This window comes from Acanthochromis polyacanthus, chromosome 5 (genome assembly GCF_021347895.1).
Source record: "Acanthochromis polyacanthus isolate Apoly-LR-REF ecotype Palm Island chromosome 5, KAUST_Apoly_ChrSc, whole genome shotgun sequence".
Taxonomy (NCBI): Eukaryota; Metazoa; Chordata; class Actinopteri; family Pomacentridae; genus Acanthochromis; species Acanthochromis polyacanthus.
In genome coordinates this window covers 40,322,592-40,345,087 of record NC_067117.1, presented here as the reverse complement: position 1 = coordinate 40,345,087, position 22,496 = coordinate 40,322,592, and the positions used below count along the sequence as shown (strand labels likewise).

Here is a 22,496-nt window from a genome sequence, read left to right as displayed (position 1 = left end):
ACCTACATCTCAATTAAATGTAATTTTTGGATGCCCTGTCTAATACTTGTGCATTTCAGCACATATTTTAGGAAGGTCAAAGCTCATTGGTCTTAAAAGGGCAAAATTATAAAAACGACCCAATTTCTTTTCTGTCAGTGAATCAGCTGCTAATCTGTTCCTGCAGCAGACACAACGAAGGAGCACAGGAGATGAGACGAAGGGAGGGTGAGAGGGTGGCTGGGAAGATTAACTTACCATTGCTATTTACCTCTCTAATCCTCTGCTCTTTTGAATCTTGTGTAACTGATAGGTACAAATGGGCTTTACCCAGTGAGAACTGACCTCAGTCACAGACATGCAACCATTTATGTAACATAAGGGGAAGGTGGGATCATATGTTAAAGGTTCATACAACAGGCATGGACTTAAACTGAGGTCCTGATCCCACCATCGTCATCAAGAATGTACCCAAAATGCTTTGTATTTTTTTGCATTTTAGGGTCTCTATTTTGGCATTTTGACAATGCCTTTTCAGATTATAGACTTGTAAACTTGCATTAGAAAAGAAAAAAGGAAGGTTTGCATACACGTGCAATGATCATGTCAATAATATACATGCAACAACTTGAATGATCAGTTTTGGTGATGAGCCAATTTAAATAGGGCCTCATACAGTCTAAATATACATTATCTAGTGCATGAGATGCACTCATTAGACTCACAGTGGAAACGTCTGAGGAGCTCAGCACAGATCTGAAAAAAGCAAATCACTGAATAAGTCAAGAAGGTCACTTGTTGCCATTTCAAAGCAGCTACTGATCAAAAACATCTGTGCAAACAGTTCTGAAAACATGGATTACATGATAAAGTTGTGTCTCTATCACGGAGAAAACACAAACTATCACCTGCTGCTGTAAGACAATCAGTCTGCATGGTCAAGAGTCAAAAAGAATCACCAAAAATCAGGTCTGCCATGAATGAGAGGCTGGTGTTACACAGGTGTCAGTGTGTTTTACATCGCCATGCTGTGTTTACTTTATGTCCTATGAAATGCAAATAAATGATGCCATCTATGCTTCAGGAGTCTACGGCAACGTCAGAGCCAAGATGGGGCGGAAGGAGATCATCTGCAGCTGGAAGAAGAGCACCAGTAACATCAAGGATGTATTTGACTTCAAGGGAAAAATGGGATCGTAAGTACTACCAATGAAAGCAAAGACAAAGAGGAGAAAGAGAAGGGGGCTCTGTCTGTACTTGAAGGAGAGAAGTACGAGTGTAGCATGCTGCTGACAAGGATCAGTGACATGTCATCATCAGTCTTTAAAGAATAGTCCTTTACGTCAAACATGTTTGTTGGCTGTGGAACAAATTTGACTTAAACCTCATTTGGATAAATGTGACTCAGTTTGCATTAATCAAGAAAAGTGTAGCGACTGTCTCAATTTGCAAGGGCGAGGTGCAGCTAATGAGACCCACAGCTGATGCAGGTGTCACACGAGTGCCTGTGATTTAAGTGTTGGTATGATTGTCATTGGTTTATTTGTGTTGCCATTCTACACAAGTCGACTGTTTTCAACAACCCTGACCAATGTCTTTGTCACACTATGTAAAATTTAATGGAATCTTTTTGAAGTCATGACTCATGAATCATTTTGTGATGTTGGATGGGGCTGCACAGTGGTGGCTGGTTAGCACTGTCGCCTTGCAGCTAGAAGATCCCTGGTTCGTGTTCCGGCTGTCCCGGGATCTTTCTGCATGGAGTTTTCAGGTTCTCCCTGTAAATGTGTGGGTTTTCTCTGGGTTCTCCAGCTTCCTTCCACAGTCCAAAATATGCTGAGGTTAACTGGTGATTCTAAATTGTCTGTAGGTGTGAATGTGAGTGTGATTGTCCTTCTCTATGTGTAGCCCTGTGATAGACTGGTGACCTTCTTTGTAAATCAGCTGGGATAGACCTCAGCCCCCCACGACCTTAATGAGGACTAAGCGGTGTATAGATAATGGATGGATGTTAGATGGTATAGAGTTTAGACTGCAGGTGGGCTTGGTGTATGACTTGATGTGACAGTATTCTGCAGATGCATGCTGGTACAGAAGCTGTGGAAAGAAGTGACTATTCCAGGCATGCTATCATTTGTGATTACAGCTCTGGCTCTTGATTTAGGCATTACAGTGGAGATTTCCTCCAAAGAACATGCTTCCCTCTGGATTTTTTTTTAAAGAGAAAATGCTAGAATTTGTCATCAAGGATTGGTTCCGCATCTTTCTTTCAGCCAAAATCATGATTTCAGCAAGAAATATTTATTATTATACAAGTTCAGAGGACCAGGCTGAGACAGGCCTACAGACTACTGGCAGTCCCTTTTATCTCTTCCTACAGAGCTTTATTTATTAATGTAGTGAAACAGATGTTTTGATACCTGTGCACACGTGATTCCTGCAATTCAGTGTTAATACCAAATAATATTTTTTCACTACCTTAGTTTAGTATAAACTTGTTTTTCTACTGAACACTCTCTGCTTCCCTCTCAGAGGGACACTATACACAGTCTGAGTTTTTAGAGTCAGGTTACTGATCAGATAAATACTGCTTAGCTAGTGTAGACCTGTGAAATGGTCCGGTCAGGAAGGAGGTAATGAACAGCGCTATCCTGCTGCTCTCTGGAAAATGTAGCATTAACTGTTGTTTAGCCTGACACACACTAGAGAATAAACTTAAATGAGCTTTTATTCCAGTTTATTCCATGTTGACAGTTTATAGAGTACGGATATCTCAGCCTCGCTCTTTCATTTAGTTTCTCTCTCACATGCCCAATATATTTATAGAACTGAAGTTCTAAATTGCTTTTAACAAATAATTCATTTTTTAAAAACAACTATTTTTCAAATAATACAAAAAGTAATTAAGACTAAACAAACATTCAGTGCCAGCGAATTCACACCCAGATCATCTGTTTTTCATGAGCCGCTACAATCACCTGTAACCAGTGGTTGTTTGGTTAACTGCAGGAGCTGTCCTACAAAGCTGCTTAATGTGCTCTGTCTTCAACTGGCTGTGAATGAATCAGGCTTGTGCATGTGTGTGTGTGGCTCCTGAGCACTGACGTCAGAGCGGCAGCACAGGAACATCCTAGCACCACTTCATTATCGGATTAAGAGTTTGGCTGACTATATTGGTGTATGGGTGTTCTGAATATATAGAGGGAGAGGTTGTATGAGGAGGTGCAGCTGTGTGTTTATGCAAACATGAGACAGATCTGGCTGAGTCAGCACATTTGTTGCTTCATAAATCCATCAGAGCTGGACTGGTCTTGCTTTGCATTCAGCTTCAGTTGTAAAATGAAGCAGCAAATGAACAGATTTTCTGACCATTTAAAAAAAATACACTTGTGGGTTTATGTTAAGACAAGTGTTGTTTTTGTTTTAAAAATATGATTCAAAGTAGAAAATGTAATAATAATAATAATAATAATAATAAAGGATTAGATTTATATAGCGCTTTTCTATTCAGGCATCAAGGCAAAATGTCTGTGAATCACTCTGTTCACAGGACATTGAAGTCTAGCGAATACACTGCAGAGATGTTCTCAGGTTTTGAAAGCTGATGAGATGATTTAATTTTGCTTAAATGTAAGATTAAATGTATACCATAGATTTGAGGATTTTATTTCATTTATTTCATTTATTTATTTATCAGGACAGTGTACAATGACATTAAGCTCAAGAGCAAAGATGTTTGTACCAGACTGTAGCTTTTCAAGCTTTTAGATCAGAAATTACTCAAACACTGAAAAATACAAGCAGCAGCTGTCGGTACAGTATGAGTCTAATCCAGAGCGTCAATTATGGAACCACCACAGCAAGCACAGGCCAAGGTAGCAACACTGCATTTATAGTCTGCCAGTTTGACTTCTTCTTGTGGGTTTGATGTGTTTTAGGTCAATGCTACACCATCTCCTGTAAAGATCCTCAACTCAGTAGCCAAATGTCAGATTACACCTTGACTGCCATCTTAGTGACCCAAAAACAGTTCAAATGATGACTCCCTGCCAAGGCTGTCTGGGTTACATGGCACTGATGTCGAGGCCGCCCGGCTTACAGTGATTTAGCACTGCATGCCACTGCAGTCTGCAGATACATGCTTCAAGAGGTTCAGGTTATGTGATTGTCTTTAATTAAAGACTGGTAGACACTTTCCTCTGCAACGCTGCCTGACAACACTGTCAAAACACATGTGGGTTATTAATGCACTCAATTAGGTTATACAAGTGCATTTACACATACACAGCATAATCATTTGTAAAATATTACAAACAGTGATACATAATTCTAACAGCTTTTTAGAATTTACTCACATAGTACAACACAATAAGAAAGTCTGATTAAAAACAGGCAATTAGTTCATTACAAACTGTAAGAAAAGAGCAAATAAATGTTAAAGCTGCTGTTGAACATGCTGCACGTAACAAGCCACTAAATATGGCCTTCGCAAATTCAAACTGATGCTGAGTGGAGTACAATGACCAGTAAATCACTGGATCAGCATGGCAGAGCTACAGGCGCTGAGGCCGTGGAGCAGTTATTAGAGCACATTCAGAATTACATGAAGTCCCACGACTCTTAAGTATCTGTGCTCAAATCATCTACATTAGAAATGTGGGATGTAAGTATTTACATCCATAGATCTTTCAGAACTGCATGACCTTGATTGTCAACATCTTCCATGCCTCAGTGCTGCCACATATCTTTACTGAACGTTTTGTGTGTAAGTGAATTTGAATAATCTTGCAGTATTTTCACTGTCATATAATAAAAAGCATTGTGTGAACGTAACTTAAGGTCTTGAGCAGAGAAGCTAACTGAACTTTTTAAAGCTGGTAAAATGAAACAAAAATAGCAAAAGAAACTATTAACTAAAAATTTACACTTCTAGTTTGAACGGGCCTACTGTTTGCAGGTCTGAGGTCCTGCTATGTTAGGGATGTCAAACATGCGGCCCGCGGGCCAAAACCGGCCCTCCAGAGGGTCCAGTCTGGCACGCGGGATGACTTTGGAAGATGTAAAAATTTCAGAGAAGAAATTAACTGCAGATTGTAAATTTCTAAAACTAGAAATCTAAAATAATTTCCTTAACATGGCAAGTTGTTTTGAGCATAAAGTAAAAGACTAGATTGTTCTTTTGTCATTTTGTGTCTCGTTTTTGTAATATTTTGTATTTTTTCGTCAGACTTTCATCGTTTGTCTCATGTTTTTGCTGTTTTGTGTTTCCTTTTTGTCTCGTTTGTATTTTTTGTCTTATTTTTGTCATTTTGTGTTTCACTTTATTTGTTGTTTTTGTGGTTTTGTATTTTTTTGTCTTGCGTGTGTTTTCTATTTCTTTGGCATTTTGTTTCTCGCTTTTGTAATTTTTTGTCTCATGTTTGTCATTTGTCCCTTTCTTTGTCACTTTGTAGCTATTTTGTCTAATTTTTGGTTTTGTTTCATGTCGTTTGTCTAATTTTTGGTCATTTTGTTTTTTGCTTTTGTCGTTTTGTATCTCATTTTTGTAATATTTTGTCTCGTTTTCATTGTTTTTGTCTGACTTTTGTTGTTTTGATCATGAAGTAAAATACGATATCATTCAGTTCCAGATACCTGTGACTAAATGTTTTGTTCCTTTATAGATAAAATGTGATCTGTAAGTTGTAATGTGTAAATGCCAAACTTGTCAGGGCCTTGGGGAGGGGGTTCTGAACCCTCAATGCAGGCACCACAGACGACAGGTCAGACAAACAAAGACTGAAACAAAGGCTATATTTCACAGAACAGAAACAAATCAAACTCCATACAGAAAATTGCGAATTTAACCCAAATCAAGCAGAACTCTAGAAAAACCAAGAACTACAACTAAAGCTGGTCACAACACCCACAGACAATCTAAACTTAAAACAAACGACTCTACTCGTGATTCATCAAGTCCAAACGGGAGGGAGGACAGGCTAGAACCAAGACTGACCTGGGCAGAGTGGTGAACAGGGAGCCAGCAGAGACGGAGGGGGAAAGCCCTGGAATAATTCGCGGCTCTCTTTTTGGGGGGTTACGGGGCTCCAGCATACAGCCGGGCAGGACAACGTAGTCAGGGGGAATCCGGAGCTGGGGTGGAGTGGCTGGTGAAGAGCCAACAGAGGCAATGATCCCGCAGGGAGGTGAAGGGTGAGCCCAGCTTTATCCACCACTGATTATTGATCTGGCCCAGCTGTGCACCCTCCACAGCGGGAGTCGATGAGCTCCGATCACAGGCACAGCCAAAGGCGCAGCACAGACGGGACAGAACCGAGAGACAGGAGAGAGAGAAGATGAGGAGAAAAGGAGGGAGAGGGTGGAGAGGGGGGGGGGGGAGAAGAAGATAGACAGGGACAAAACTGAGACATAATGTTGTTGAAACGTAATTTATTGTTTTTCACAAATTTCAGTTTGTTCAAAATGTTTTGTAAAAAGATAATTCCTTCAATGTGAACATTTTCAGAATGTACGTTTTTGCACTAAAACAAAGGAAATATTTGGAGTTGTGGTTATTTATAGGTTATTATGCTGTGATTTTACTGGTCCAGCCCACTTGAGATCAAATTGGGCTGAATGTGGAACCTGAACTAGAATGAGTTTGTCCTAGGTGACGTGTGCAGTTAGATGCTGCCTTTCCTTAGTAACATTTAGTAGCAAATGCATCTGGCTGTGGAGTTGTATTTGCAGATAGTGGTCTCTGTTTTGTAAGGAAGTGAGAGAACTGAAGCAGAAATAAAACTACTTCTATCAACACTAATAATGATGATATGCAAACAACATATAAAGACATTTGTATCTGTTATAGTTTGATATGTCTCAGCATGCCTGCAGACTGGTTTCTTTGCCATAATTCTAACTGTAAATTATTTCTTTGTCTTTGCTGTTTTTGTGCAGGGGGTCTTTTTCAGAGGTTTTTATGGTGAGAGAAAAGAAAACAGGGCAACTGTATGCCCTGAAATGTCTGAAGAAAAAACACCTTGCTTATAGCAACCTGGAAAATGAAATCAAAGTGCTGAGGAGGTAAAACACACATTTGCACACACACTCCTGCTGTTGATTTTCCTTAGATTGTCGCCAGTAGAGAGTAGAACAGCAGTGTTCTACTCCATGTGAATTCAATGTTGACTTTCTCCGTCAGTATATTTTTATTTTACATGTAGTGACCTCTTAGTGCATCTTAAAAACAATCTACTGTATGAAAAAGATTTCCAACGCCACATCTGTAAACACTGTAAGCAGGCAACATTTACCACCCCTCATACTCTTCTTAATATTTCAGAATAAAGCACGAGAATGTGGTGGGACTAGAGGATTTCTATGAGAGTCGAACACACTACTACCTGGTCATGCAACTGTAAGTGAACTCACTCATGTCACATTTCCCAGAATTGGCAAAGGGTCTCATACTGACTGCAATAAAATATGACAATAGCATGCAGTCACAGGATAATGTGTTTCTTACTTGTATTATACTATGTTTTCTCCCTTTTAATTTACTCTCAAGTCACATTGAAGTTAAACACACCCCAAAAAACTAGAATTATAGAATCACATTCATAATCAAAACTAATTTTGAGAAGCTACAAATCATCCTTGTTGTCTGTGTGTGTGCAGGGTGTCAGGCGGGGAGCTATTTGATCGCATTTTAGACAAGGGGGTTTACACTGAGAAGGATGCCAGCAAAGTGATCAAACAGGTGCTACAGGCAGTCAGCTACCTGCACGAAAACAGCATTGTGCACAGGGACCTTAAGGTAAGTCACACATAGCTGTACGATGAAAGATGCCTTCACCCAGAAGTAAAATTAAAATCGCCTGTGTTAGCACGTCTGGTAACCTGTTTGTGCTTTTATTACATTTTAGCATCTAATTATTGTCATGATAACATGTAATAGAACCCTTTGGCAAAGTTATACAATTATGAAACTTAACATTTTTACAGCTTACAGTCGGTGAACATGATGAAGGCTAATGCAGTTGGATGACAACCGTTCACACCTCTTCCTCTTCCTGTGTCTCTCTCTGCTGTTTTCTTTGAGCAGCCGGAGAATCTGCTGTACTATAACACAGATGAGAATGCAAAGATCATGGTGAGTGACTTTGGTCTGTCGAAGACGCTGGAGCATGGCGTAATGTCTACAGCCTGTGGTACACCCGGATATGTTGGTGAGTGGATGAGGAAGGGCACACACGTCAAGCTTTTGCTAACATTTCTGTTCTTTCTATACCCGATGTTGTTTAAATAGTAATTACAAGAACACAGTTTAAAAATCTAATTTTCTTCTCAGAATAATTGGAGATTGAATTCTAATCATTATTTATGGAAAAGGTCTCTCTGTTGCGATACCCGACTTCTGAATTGTGAAAGTTACTCTGAGAGGAATCCTTAAGTTCCAGTATACAAAAAGTTTGTTAAGTTTAATATAAAATTAACTGATCAGCACAGGTGGCCTGATCTCAAGTACTTAAAATCAGAGCAAATATAAGATACTATATAGTATTACAGAAGTAAGTACACTCTTGTTTAATATCAAATATAAAACAAGAAGAGCACTCAGAGAGCGCAGTACCCCGCCAAGGCTGCTCAGTCGGTGTATCATTTCCGACGGCTGAAACCTTAAAAAATTTATGGGAGAAATGACGGCACCATAGAATGTTTTCATTTAAGTGACGCTGTGCTGCTATCTCACAATGATACAGACATTTAATGTTGCAATCAGACAAACAGGCAAACCAACACCGTTTGTCACATCACTCCAACGTGTTCTTTGGTGGAGTTAAAAAACAGGCCCCACAAAAGGAACTCAGTGCAACAGAAGTCTGAACATCTTTTATTATTATTATTATTCAAGTTTTTGTATTACTTTAAATGTTTGCCTTTATTTTTGATGACAGATTCAACCCCTTAGCATTGAGGATATTGATGGAGCACAAATTTCTGGAGAGATTTATTCATTTATTTATTTATTCATTTAAAATGATCTCCATTAGCTGATGCGAGTTTTCCTGGGGTCTGAAAAAAGAAAACAATCTTACATCAAAAAGATCGTATTTCCAGATCACATCAGTCAAAGTAGACATCTTAATATACATCATGTTTCACATAATACTAACAACAGCACATCAGTGCTGTGTAATCTAACATTTTATTACATTTAAACAAGTTGAAATTAGTCTCCAGAGCAATCATTCAGTCAACAGGAACAAACAGAAGAAGAAACAACACAGAAATAGGACATCATACTTTTCAAACTGGATTATTGCTCAGCTGTTAAATAATGCATTCTAAGGTGGTGTTTGAATGAAGCCTTACTGTTAGATTGTCGTATATGGAGGGGGCAGCTATTCCAAAGTTCGATGGCACGATAAATAACTGCCCTTTTCAAAGCACTGGATTTTGAGCATGGTAACGTCATTTGACCATCATCTGCTAACCGAGCAGAATGACTATGAATCTGACTACATCTGATAATTTGATTGTGTGATGTTCTGTCATTCTTCAGAAACTATTTATTCAGCCCCTCTTTGTTGAAGAGGTTCAGCTCTACCTTTTCTTCATCAAATGGCCCACAAATCAAACCAGATGTTCATGCAGACATTTTGACAAGTTGAAGATTTTTGATTAATTATATGCAAACTCAAGAAAAGTTGGAAGTAATATTACAGTTTGCAGCTTAAATGACCAATACTACATGTGATTTAAACATTGGTGTCGTGCAGATACTAAAGGTTTCCAGACTAAATTATCTGGTTGGTTCCAGAATATGTTCAACTTTATGTACTTAGAGTAAACTTGTTTTGATTTTCATTTTCACACTGTTATCATGCTACAGTTACATTTCTGCAGCTGGACATCAGTAGTGGAATTGCTGAATGTTCAAGTGTGTTTATTGTTCTGTCTTCTCTAATTAATACAATACTTACTGCTGTGTGTTCTTCTACAGCTCCTGAAGTTTTGGCTCAGAAGCCCTACAACAAAACAGTGGACTGCTGGTCCATTGGAGTTATCACTTACATTTTGTAAGTATATTTCTGTCCAACAACATCATAGCACTTTACACTTTTTATACTTTATATCCTAAATGTCAGAAACAAGTCTCTAATGGATATTTTGTGGATACAAAAAAATACAGTAAATACTACGGCATATTCTGAGAAATCCCAATTTTTCTATTTGGTGGGTCAATTATATATAATTGAGGAACTTTTGAAGTCCATGGAATATATCTTCCATACATTTTTATTAAAAGTAAAAATAAAGTTTTTATGTTCATTCTGATCATGTCTTTACAAATTCCATAATTATTTATTATGAAAACAATCAATTATTAATAAAAAAAATGACTGAATATCACTAAAATGTCAACTAAATGCAGTGCCTATCATAAGTATTCACCCCCTTTGATGTTTTACCCTTTTATTGCTTTCGTAAATCAATCATGGTCAATAAAATTTTGCTTTTTAAAATTATTGGAAAAAACTCTTTAATGTCAAAGTAAAAACAGATTTCTATACAGTAATGTTAATGAAAGAAAATTATATAAATGAAAATAATTGTTTGCATAATTATTCACCCCCTTCAAGTCAGTATTTAGTAGATGCACCTTTGGCTGCAATCACAGCAGTGAATCTGTGTGGATAGGTCTCAATCAGTCTTGCACTTCTGCCCACTGCAATTTTGCTCTATTCTTCTTTGCAAAACTGCTCAAGCTCTGTCAGGTTGCGCGGGTATCGGGCATGAACAGCCCTTTTCAAGTCCAGCCACAAATTCTCTGTAGGATTGAGGTCTGGGCTTTGACTCGGCCACTCCAGAACATTTACCTGGTTCTTTTTTAACCATTCCTGTGTAGCTTTTGCAGTATCAGGTGATCATCATTTCACTAATTGTGAGACTATTGGCAACAATTTGATGTACCTCTATTGAATTAGACCATTAAATTAAAAAGGGGGTGAATAATTATGCAAACAATTATTTTCATTTATATAATTTTCTTTCATTAACATTACTTTATAGAAATCTGTTTTTACTTTGACATTAAAGAGTTTTTTTCCAATAAATGTTTTGTTAAAAAAGCTAAATTTTATTGACCATGATTGATTTATGAAAGCAATAAAAGGGTAAAACATCAAAGGGGGTGAATACTTATGATAGGCACTGCAACTGTCTGAATTTAACAACAGCCACCTTCTAATGAGCTAAACAATAATAAAATGAGCTGATTCAGAAAATATTTCGCTTGTGTTCTTTTCATTAGGTTGAGATAATCATGACAGATATTTCTTTTTTGGCAATATATCAAATTTTATATGGAAAACAACAAATTGTATCTGTGTCCCAGAAATCACATTCCACTAAATTCCCCATTACAAAAACACCTCTCCAGGAAGTGCGTTAATTCCAGATCACATGACCTGCTCCACATGATGTCATTTCCTCCTGAAGAAAAGACTCCAAGGCTTTCTGACTTATTTAATATAAAGTAGTTGACATATTTACTACAATATCTTTTTAAAAAAACTTTCAATTTCAATTTCATTCAAATTTTTATATAGTATTTAGAAGAATCTTTCTCTGGTTAGGGCTGCACAGTGGGTAGTGGAGTAGTGGTTACGCCTTGCAGCAAGAAGATCCCCGGTTCAAATCCCGGGGTGGGCCTGGGATCTTTCTGCATGGAGTTTGCATGTTCTCCCTGTGCATGCGTGGGTTTTCTCTGGGTACTACGGCTTCCTCCCACAGTCCAAAAATGTGCTGAGGTTAATTGGTTACTCTAAATTGTCCGTAGGTGTGATTGTGTGTCTGTATATGTAGCCCTGTGACAGACTGGTGACCTGTCCAGGGTGTCAGCTGGGATAGACTCCAGCACCCCCTGCGGCCCTAGTGAGGATAAAGCGGTGTATAGAGAATGGATGGATGGAATTTCTCTGGTTATTGGTGTTTGGTTATAGACGGCCATGTTGATGAAAATTTGATTTTAGGCCTGAAAACAGCAAAAATGTCAACTTCGCTACAAAAAGTCCCATAATTATATATTGACCCAGCTGTGGGATGGTTCTATACAGGACCCATGAGCCTCGGTCCTTAAAGGAAATTACACCAAATTCCTGAAACTAGGTTCATTGCACATTTCGAACTCTTTCACCAGAAGCACAACACTTCATCATTGCTGCTGACGTAACCCAGAATTGAGCCAAAATATTGCTTGACAAAAGGTGGACGTGAAGTTGTTTGCTCAGTTACCTCTGTGTGCTGCAGGCTCTGTGGCTACCCTCCGTTCTTTGAAGAGAATGAGACGCGTCTGTTTTCAAAGATCATGAGAGCTGAGTACGCCTTTCATTCACCCTTCTGGGACGACATCTCTGAGTCAGGTATGAAAACAGTAGTAAGCGCCTCACTGCTCAGTCCTCAGCAATGACACCGTTTTGCTGTTTCATTCATTTCTCTTCACTGCAGATGACTTGGACTTAGTCTTGCGTTTGTGTCATTTAAATTCCAAAATTTAGGATTGGAAATTGCAGAGCACCTGTAGTGATGTTGGTAATGAGCTTAATGTTTGAGTAACTAGTTTTCTGTTTGTTCTTTGTCTAAGTTGCATTTAAGTTGTCGTATATCTGGCAGTTTCAATAAAAGTCCTGAGATTTGAGCTGTGACTTGCCTCTAAAGACCCAAGTCGGCTCTGGATGTTTCACAAAATGTGGAACAAATGGTGTCATTACCGGTGTTAGCTAAGTGTAGAGCAGGATTTTTTCATATAGTCCTATAGATTAACCAGAAATAGACTCGTATACCGACATCATCTCCAGCTACAGCAGTTTGACCTGCTGGATTAGGTCAGATGTAATTACTACAGAAACTAAATGGAGCAGAGCAGCTCTCACCTGAATATGGGATTAAGAGACATGCCAACCATCATCCTAACCTAAACAAAAAAAATGAACATTTAATTTTTTTCTGTGCGGTACAGGCCCAACACAGAAATGTTTTCATTCACCTGTTTTTATGTCTCGTGTGAAACTACAAATAAAAAAGTAATGTAATGGAAATGAAAAATAAACATAGAGTTGAGATGAAGCTGTCAGTAGGCTGATACAAATAAATCCTTTAAAGACACATTACTTTGCTAGACCCTCTTTCACTCCTACTTTGTTTTCAGCTGCATAGCTGGAGCATCAGCATAGCGCTGCCAGACTCTCTGACATGCCTCAACCCAGCAGGCTGTAGGAAGATCTAACACACTGCAATGACCAAAGCCAGAGACATTAGTACGGTGGTGTAAAGAAATGATTGTAGAAATGCTACATCGGGTGGCATGGTGTGAAGAGGCTATAAAATTATCTAATATATTACAAGAAGGCAACAGGTAGATTATCAACAGGTTTGATCAAATGGAGCATTATATTGTGGTAGATGATTTTTAACTTAAACTGAAAAAAACATGGAATATAACAGTATGAAGAGGTGGAGGATACTCTGTGTAGAATTATAAATGTATTCTTTTTAAATTGTTTATCCTGTTTATACTAGATTATAAAGCTCTTTGCTACATTAAACATCTTATGCAGTTTGATATTATGGACTGTTGGTAGGCTAAATAAAAGTAAACTGGCCTTTAATGCTCTGATTCTCCTCCCTCTTTTGACTCCTGCTTTAAAATGCTTTTACTTGAGCTGGAATGTCTCATCTTTTGCTTTCATTTGAGTTTTTTTCTTTCTTTTTGCTTACTTTAGAAATTTCTAAACTTGTTTGTAATTCATTTTGTACTGTAGGTTTTTGGATGCTTTGTAGTGTGGCTGTGTTTACCTTCAGGATAATGTCATTAAGCACAACAGTAGTAAATAGAACACTGGCTGAGTTCAGACTGATGCTGTAGAGCCCTCTTTGCTCTCAACACCCTCAGTGCATGCTGTCAGGGATTTTACAAAAACACTGGAAGCTTTCATCTGAGATTAGGCTCCACATCGACTTGGTAGTATCACATCATTTCTGTAGATTGGCCAGCAACACATTGATGTTATAAATCTCCTATTCTACCGCATTCCCAAAAGTATTCTACTGGATTTAGATCTAATGACTGAGGAGGCCACTGAACTGACTGTCACGTTCATGAAACCAGTTTGACACAACAGTTACTTAGTGTCAGTGTGGTTCCTGAACCTGAAGTGGTCTTCTGCTGTTGGAGTCCATTCAGAGCTGGACATGTTATGAGTCTGAGCTGTTTTTCTGCTGAGCTACTGTAGCCTGTCTGTCAGCTCCAACCAGTCGGACCATTCTACTCTGATCTGTGTCATCAACAGGCTGTTTCCATCTACAGACCTGTGTGAACATTACAGTTTTTTTTCGATTGCTAACACGCATTGGTCGAAACTGAAGTCACATGTTCAAAACTCTTAACACAGTCTGCAAAACAGAAGTCCATGTGGATCAAACTGCAAATCACTTTCCATTGCTTTGACACAAAATGCATTCAGTGACCACAGTCACCAAAATTCATGAACTCTTTTCTCAGTTTCTAGTTCACCACCTGCAAAACACTGGACTTTTACAGCACATTTTTCAGATGCTAACACACTGTGTTCAAAACTGTTAAAACCACAATCAAAACAGAATGATGGGGAGAAAAACATGAGGAATTTCTGCTGCAGCCACATTGAAATCTATTGAAAATCATATCAAAACATTGACAATAAAAATAAATAAAAAATTATGTAATTCCAAACACAGCTGAGTGTAGTTGTCAGCTGAAAACCGATTCAGGTGATCTGTGTTTGGCCTCATCAGAACCATAAAAAGGAGACACTCAAAAAGGTTCTACCCACAATGCATCTCCAGAGAAGACATCAGGTGTAATGGATGGAAACATGAGGCCAAATGCAGACGACTGTGAATGTTACAGTATACATGTACATGTTGTTGGTTTTTGAGTTTTATCTCTTGATTTCTATTCTGCCCTCTGAATTCAGAGATTCTACATTTTATGTTTGTTTACAGTAAACTATATTTTTTTGTAAGGTCCTAAAGTTAAATGCAAAGGCACAGAGAAAATACGTAAATGTTGTTGAAGTAAACTGCTGCATTGCAAAATATTACAATAATTTAGAACACTCAAAGTGCAAAGATCTTATTTTATAATACAATACTGATTTATCTAAAAAGAAATCATTCAAACTTGAAAGATCTCAATTAATTTTATGTAATGCTCTCTGTTGTTAGTATTTTGTGGTTCAGTGTGCTCAGTGACAGGGTTTGTTTCCAAAGTGAGACTATTTTCTAGTGTTGTGGTTGAATGAGCTTATTTTGAGACATGAATGAAGTGTTTTGTTGGAGAGAAACAGTTTTGGGGACGAGATTTACTGTTTAGCTGAGATACATGATGGAAATGCAGGCTGTGTTAAGAGTTTTGAACATGTGACTGCAGTTTGGACCAATGCTTAGCAATCGAAAAAAACTGTAAATGTAGCTCCTGACATGTATCTGCTATGCTGCTGACATACAACTGGGTGATTGAATAACTGCATGAATAAGCAGATGTAAAGGTTTTCCTCATAAAGGGCTTGATGACTGTATATTTTGAAGATGTGTAACATGTGTAATGTTACAGTAGGGTATCAGTTATACAATAATAACAATATTGTACGCTTGTGTCAGGTCAGGGAAGTGAGCCTGTAATCACTTTGTAACAGCTGTCCATGTCATGTTTTAACAGCCAAAGACTTTATCAGGAAAATGATGGAGAAAAACCCCACAAAACGTTTCACCACTGAACAGGCGCTCAGACACCCATGGTTAGTCCTTCTCTCTGCCACACACACATACATACACAACCGTTCAAAAGTTTGGGATCATCCAGACAATCTCATGTTTTCCATGAAAACTCCCACTTTTATTCATGTGCTAACATAACTGAACAAGGGTTTTCTAATCATCAATGAGCCTTTCAACAGCATTAGCTAACACAGTGTAGCATTAGAACACAGGAGTGATGGTTGCTGGAAATGTTCCTCTGTACCCCTATGGAGATATTCCATAAAAATCAGCTGTTTCCAGCTAGAATAGTAATTTACCACACTAACTATGTCTATTCTAAGTGACTGCAAACATTTGAATGGTCGTGTATATACATATTTTTTGGTCTTTCCCCTCTACATCCCAACACTTTATGTCTCTTACTTGATTGCAGGATTGCTGAGGATACAGCTAAAGACTTAGACATTTATCAGTCAGTCTGTGAACAGATGGAGAGAAATTTTGCCCAATCTAAATGGAAGGTAAGTGAGACTACTGCAACACAAGCTGAGCTCACTTCTCAGTACACAAACACAAAATGTTTATGTGGCCATAGATTTGAAAATATGAGCAAAATACTGAGTGGTGGAAAAGTGGATTATGCCACAGGATTGGTTTAAGAGGTTTTCATGCACAATTTGGTATCATCAGTTCCAACTAACCACAGCTGCTGTTCTTTATAAAGGAAAAAAGAAAAACGCCTGCATTTTCCAGCTAGCTTAGTAGTAGAAAGTATTTTCTAATAAAAGATGATGACTGGGTCAATATTCATTTCAGAGATCTAAACTAAAATGGAGCATAAAGAAGTAAACAGTTCAAGTACAGTGTCAAAGTGCTGTCAAACATTACAAACTGTGTATTGACAGTTTGAATGGCACTGGCATTACATTTTAACATCTATTTATATCATTAGTAAGTTTTCAAATTGTACAAATTCACTTAAAAATAAATAAATTATTCACAATTCCTTCACATAACCATTGCATAGGCTGACAAATTGGGGGACTGTGTTTTTACTCATTAAAACCAGTTTCAGGCTAGACAAAGGCAGCCTCAGTGTAATCACCTTTCTTTGTGTGTGCATCTCCAACAGCAAGCCTTCAGTGCAGCCACAGTAATCAACCACATGAAGAAACTGCATTTGTCCCACAATGAGACCACCCCATCCCCCCTCTCCCTGCCCAACGATATTGTACATACGTCCTCTCCGGATGATTTGAAGCCACGGACACCCTGCCACGATGAGGACGACCCCCTCGACCCCAATGGGAATCCTGTCCATGCTGCCAGTCATCTTTCCTGCCACCAGTCGAGCAGAGGTGTCTGTCCAGCACTGAAAGCGAGTCATAGCGAACCTGGCAAGCCCCTTACCACCGATGAGTCAAGAGAAGTTTGTAACTTCCATTCAGAGAGTGACGTTGCTTTCAGGCCATCTGAAAGGTGAGAGCTGCTGGAAGAGTTTACATGTCAGATTTAGAAAATAAGACAAAGATGATACAAACTATAGGAGTTTAGATCTGGAGCCATGAAGGGACAGAATGGAAATCATGACAGCTCATCATTAAACTGTAGTTTTTAAAAATTCAAACCTTCCTTGTAATTATTCTGCATATTTTAGCAGATCTACAGTACATATCTTCAATTTTTTGCACTTTTGTCACACTTATGTGTTTCAGATCATCAAACAAATTTAGTTATGAGACAAGGAAAAACCCAAGAAAACACAAAATGCAATTTTAAAAAGATTTCATTTCCTGAAGGAAAAATGCTGTCAAGTCCCATCTTGTCCTATGTGAAAAATGAATTCTTCCAGTCTACTAAATGACCAAATTCATTTGGCAGTTGGGTTCAGTCTTACCAGTCACACTTATATGATCGCTGCCAGGCTTGTTGAATCTAAACATCACTAAACAGAACCTGTATGGCATTGTGAAGTAGCTAAAGGGTCCTAAAAAAGCAGCACATGATGCCCCATTCTAAAGAGATTTAATAACAGATGAGAAACAAAGTGACATTTATCAGTCTGGAAGGGTACAAAGCTATTGCTCCAAAGAACCACAGTGAAAAACATTATCCACAAATGGAGAAACATGAAACAGTGGAAAACCTTCCCTAAACACAAATGTGTTATGCAGCAAGAAAAAAACCCAAAGTCCACCTCTGAGTGGCTCAAAAAGAACAAAATGAAGGTTGTGAACGTGGCCAGACTTAAATCCAGCTGAGATGCTTTATCAACACCTGAAAAGGGCAAATCATACTGCAGCTGAATTAAAACTATTCTGCAGAGAAGAGTGGGCCAGAATTCCTCCATGGTGATTAAAAGACTGATCCCAAGCTGTCACAGATGTTTAATGGTGGCCCAACCACTTATTAGGTTTAGAGGGGCAATTACTTTTTCACAGGGGTGAGACAGGTTTTCAGTAAATCTTCAATAAATCATCATTTAAAAACTGCATTTTGTGTTTCACGGGTTATCTCTGTATAAGATCAAATAAATATAAACATTACTTTAATGATCTTGAAGATTTAAGTGTGAGAAATGTGCAAAAACAGAAGACCCCAGGACTGTATGTACAACAAACATTTGGCTACATTGTGATACAGTTATTAGAAAAAAATATGCAATATTTTATCTTAGCATCTTAGAGAATTATTTATATAGATGAGAAAGAGCCATGGCTCAAAAATAGAGACTTGAGGTCCGCCACAAGTTATTATAAAGACAAAAAGCTATTCATCAAAGGTTCCAAGTGTGTTTTCTTTTCTTAAGTTCAGTGGGCAATATACCTTTAAAATGAGTGATAATATTGCAGTGCAGTTGGGATTTCTGTGAGAAAAGTATCAATCAAGCATATTATCATTTTAATGCTCTTATCTGGGGATGTTTTTAGATTGACTGATATTACTCATTTAGGCATGTTCTCCTGTACATGTGTGGGTTTTCACCAGCTTCCTCCCGCAATCCAATAACATGCTGAGGTTAATTGGTGATTCTTAGTTGTCCGCAGGTGTGAATGTGAGTGTGATTGTTTGTCTGTATATGTAGCCCTGTGATAGACTGTTACCTGTCCAGGTGTCCCATAAGTCAGCTGGGATAGACTCCAGCCCCCGTGACCCTGATGAGGACTAGGCGGTGTATAAATAATGGATGGACAGTCTTTGTAGCGTCACCATCATCTTGGTGAATTGCTCAGACTTGCATTTCTGATGAAGCTAACAGAGCTGAAAGGTGAAACTCAAGAATTAAATTTAGGAAGAAATAGTTCATTGCTTTTTCATGATACATAGTAAAAATGATTTACTATTTTTCACAATCACATTTCTTGCAGCAAATTATCAATTGCATTTTCTGTGACATACTCTGATTTTAGTTTGGATATAATGATATGATTTATGAGTCAGTGGTGGTCAGCACCATTTTCCACGCTGAGGTCTACTGAGGCAAAAACTACCAAGAGACTCAATGATGTTAGTGAAAGGACAGGCTTTGTCCTTGGGTTAGACATGGAAGTTGCTGACCAACACAAAGGCTACGTTCACACTGCAGGGCTTAACGCTCAATTCCGATTTTTTTGTGAAATCTGATTTTTTTTGCGAGTTTGTTCACATTTCCAATTAAATGCGACTTGTATGTGATCTCCTGTGTGAACCTCACACGACCCAAAAGTGTAAGTCTGAAAAGATCAGATACAGGTCGCATAGCGGCAAAGAAAAATTTGGGTCACTTGAGCCTGCAGTCTGAACAAAGCCTTAGTCTATTTGAAAATCCCCTGCTTTGACATCATTTCTACAGAGAAATCAGTAGGGGGCACTGCTGCAAACAGAATTCTGCTGCAGGGCAGAACACTCCCCTCCTGGTGCAATACAACCAGGCGTAAACTAACCGTGACGTCACCCGTTGGTTTCAATGCTGAGAAAATGAAGCCCGGATTTTGCTACTTCCTGCTCGCCGTTTTGGATTTTTTGGAGCCAGTGACGTAAAAAGCGTCATCAAACAGGCTGGACCGGAGAGCAACTAGGGGCAGGATTGACTGAGGACTCTCTTATCCCGCCCACATTTTATCGCAGAGGCTTCTGTTGCTGTCTATCAAGTATAGCCACACCCCCTGGCTCCACCAACTTTAACGACTTATTTAAAATTCAGTATTGATTTATTTTAAGATCGGCCACCTGATCTCTCATTCTGACCATGAAAACTAACGGGAAAAAAATCCTGAGCTGTAGAAAATCAGTCTATCAAATTTTATTTTTTCCAAAAATGAATTGGGGTCTATGGAGAAAAAGCTTTTTGGAGCCAACCCTAGTGGACGGCGGGATATTGCAAGTTTTTGACACTTCTGGGTGGGCTTCAATTCTGGAGCCAGATGCTACGTCCATTATATATACAGTCTGTGAATACAACTGTACCACTAGAACATACACAAGATACAAAAATGAAGCTGTGAAATAGTCCTTTATCTTCTGCTGCAGGGCAGTACAATTCCTCTTTCTGCAGAATGTTTTATTTAGAAATTTCATTTAATTAAAAGCTGCAGTCAATTCCAGCCATTTTCAGTACAAAAAATCGCTAATATTCTATTTGTAAATAAAAAATATGATGAGAAATACAGGGAATATTGGACGCGCATCGCAAGGGGCATTTCCTTGAAAACGACCGATTCGTGGATTATATACCGACTTCAAGACATGTTTTGCACAAAATATTTTACTGGCTTGTGTCGTTTGGATGTCCAAGGTTGGATTATGGCCGTTTTTTGTGGAATGTTTTCATCTGTGTGTAATAATGAACCCACAAATGTGAGTCGCGCTGTGTACGTTAAAGCCGTGTACAGAGAAAGGATGGATGGATATTCGTTGTTTGTTGGACAAATGTGTTTTTCTCACCCACTGTGGTAATCACATCTAAAAGTGGTTTATACCGGCGGATTCATGAGAATCTAAGCTTTCCATCCTTTGTATAATCATGTTTGCAGCCTTCGGACATTCTTTAAATTCCTATGCAAATTAGTAAGTGTACCGCCGGCGGTACACTGAAGTTTAATGGGTTAAAAAAGAATATATTTTTATGCAACTATTACTAAACAATTTCCCTGTGAGAATCATTAAAGTCTCTCTCAGTTTATTCTCTACCTCCAGTCAGAGGAAGTCACCTGCATTTAAAATCATAATGTTATTGTTCCTGTTCACTATTCTAATGAATCCTGTTTGTTTGATGTGTTGCAGCCTGGATGCTGCGGCTCAGAGGACGGACCAGCCGCTTCAGACTGGAGTGTGTTCTGTCATGTGATTACTAACTGTCCTGAGATGAATCCTGCAGGTGAACAGGCCTCTCTCCCTGTGTCTGAATTTCAATGAAGGCTACACAGATTCCCGTCTTATACTTGCCTGTAACTATAACTCATTTTTATAAATCCTTCAAAGAATTGTTTTTTTCCTTTTATTTGAGTGGATTGCACTCAGTGGCCTCCCTCTTTCTCACATTAGATGCACATTTTTTTTTCATTTCTGTTGTGGTACTCTGCTGCAGAAAACACCCCCCATCAACAGACGTACACTACCGTTCAAAAGTCTGGGGTCACAATGTCCTTATTTTTGAAAGAAAATCTTTTTTTTTTCAATGAAGATAGCATTGAATGAAAGATAAATACAGTCTAGCAACCATCACTCCTGTGTTCTAATGCTACATTGTTTAGCATTAGAACACCAGTGCAGACATAGTTAATGTGGTAAATGACTATTCTAGCTGTAAACGGCTGATTTTTAATGGAATATCTCCATAGGGGTACAGAGGAACATTTCCAGCAACCATCACTCCTGTGTTCTAATGCTACATTGTGTTAGCTAATGGTGTTGAAAGGCTCATTGATGATTAGAAAACCCTTGTTCAGTTATGTTAGAACATGGATAACAGTGTGAGTTTTCATGGAAAACATGGAATTGTCTTAGTTACCCCAAACTTTTGAATGGTAATGTATGTGGATGACACAATATCTTTACTGTAACAAAGACTTTAAATGACTGTTTATACAGCGAATGTCACAAATCAACAGACCAAAGCAGAAATTCATCATTTCAAATTCCTACATGCATATTTAAGGATGTTTATTTTCTCAAAAGTATTATTAATTGTCTGTAACTGTCAATATGTAACTATCTTACTGGAATGTATTTATTGAAATTAGACTTAGGTATCATGCAATGCATAACCTGATATATGTTTGGGGTTTTTTTTTAGTTCTATTTTAAGTAACTTGGCTAAACTTTCAATTCTGATAACTTCAGAGTAATATCATATCATCAATATTGCTAAGATATGTATTTAATTTTGAAATCAAGCACTATAAAACAATCTGGGAATATATCTTTAACAGTAGGAAGATGTTTGGTTTTGTATTATTATTTTTCCAATCATGATTATGCGGATGGATTTTAGTCCAGTTTCCACTTTTCAGTAGGAAGATGGACTCAGAATGTTCTTTTTCTTCATGAGATTTAACTTTATTTTAAGGTGGAGTCATGGACACACAGCGGTGAGGTCTTTCTCTGATACGTCTATAAGCTGCTCTCTGTACTGATCAAGTGCCACAAGCTGGTGTAAAGATGCTGTCAACACTAGTGATGTCATTGATGACTGAATTCATACAGTGAGTGTAAATTTTTGTATTATTTTCTCAATAAATATGCTGTAACTAGTC

General features: G+C 38.2%; 2 protein-coding genes across 2 annotated transcripts in view; one reads left to right on the top strand and one right to left on the bottom strand.

Annotated features, from left to right (window-relative positions):
* The window catches only part of ldlrad2 (low density lipoprotein receptor class A domain containing 2), a 200,791-nt gene that overhangs the window by 32,721 nt on the left and 145,574 nt on the right, over positions 1-22,496 (bottom strand). The gene's annotated exons all lie outside the window — the stretch shown is intronic.
* The window catches only part of LOC110959529 (calcium/calmodulin-dependent protein kinase type 1D-like), a 27,416-nt gene extending 4,920 nt beyond the window's left edge, over positions 1-22,496 (top strand). Inside the window, exons 3-13 of the mRNA XM_022206415.2 lie at positions 1,064-1,175; positions 6,916-7,041; positions 7,301-7,375; positions 7,636-7,774; positions 8,063-8,186; positions 9,965-10,040; positions 12,274-12,386; positions 15,722-15,800; positions 16,196-16,283; positions 16,895-17,241; positions 21,025-22,496. Of these exons, the coding sequence (XP_022062107.2) occupies positions 1,090-1,175; positions 6,916-7,041; positions 7,301-7,375; positions 7,636-7,774; positions 8,063-8,186; positions 9,965-10,040; positions 12,274-12,386; positions 15,722-15,800; positions 16,196-16,283; positions 16,895-17,241; positions 21,025-21,088 (1,317 nt within the window). The 5' untranslated portion in view covers positions 1,064-1,089 and the 3' untranslated portion in view covers positions 21,089-22,496. The remainder of the gene's footprint in view (positions 1-1,063; positions 1,176-6,915; positions 7,042-7,300; positions 7,376-7,635; positions 7,775-8,062; positions 8,187-9,964; positions 10,041-12,273; positions 12,387-15,721; positions 15,801-16,195; positions 16,284-16,894; positions 17,242-21,024) is intronic.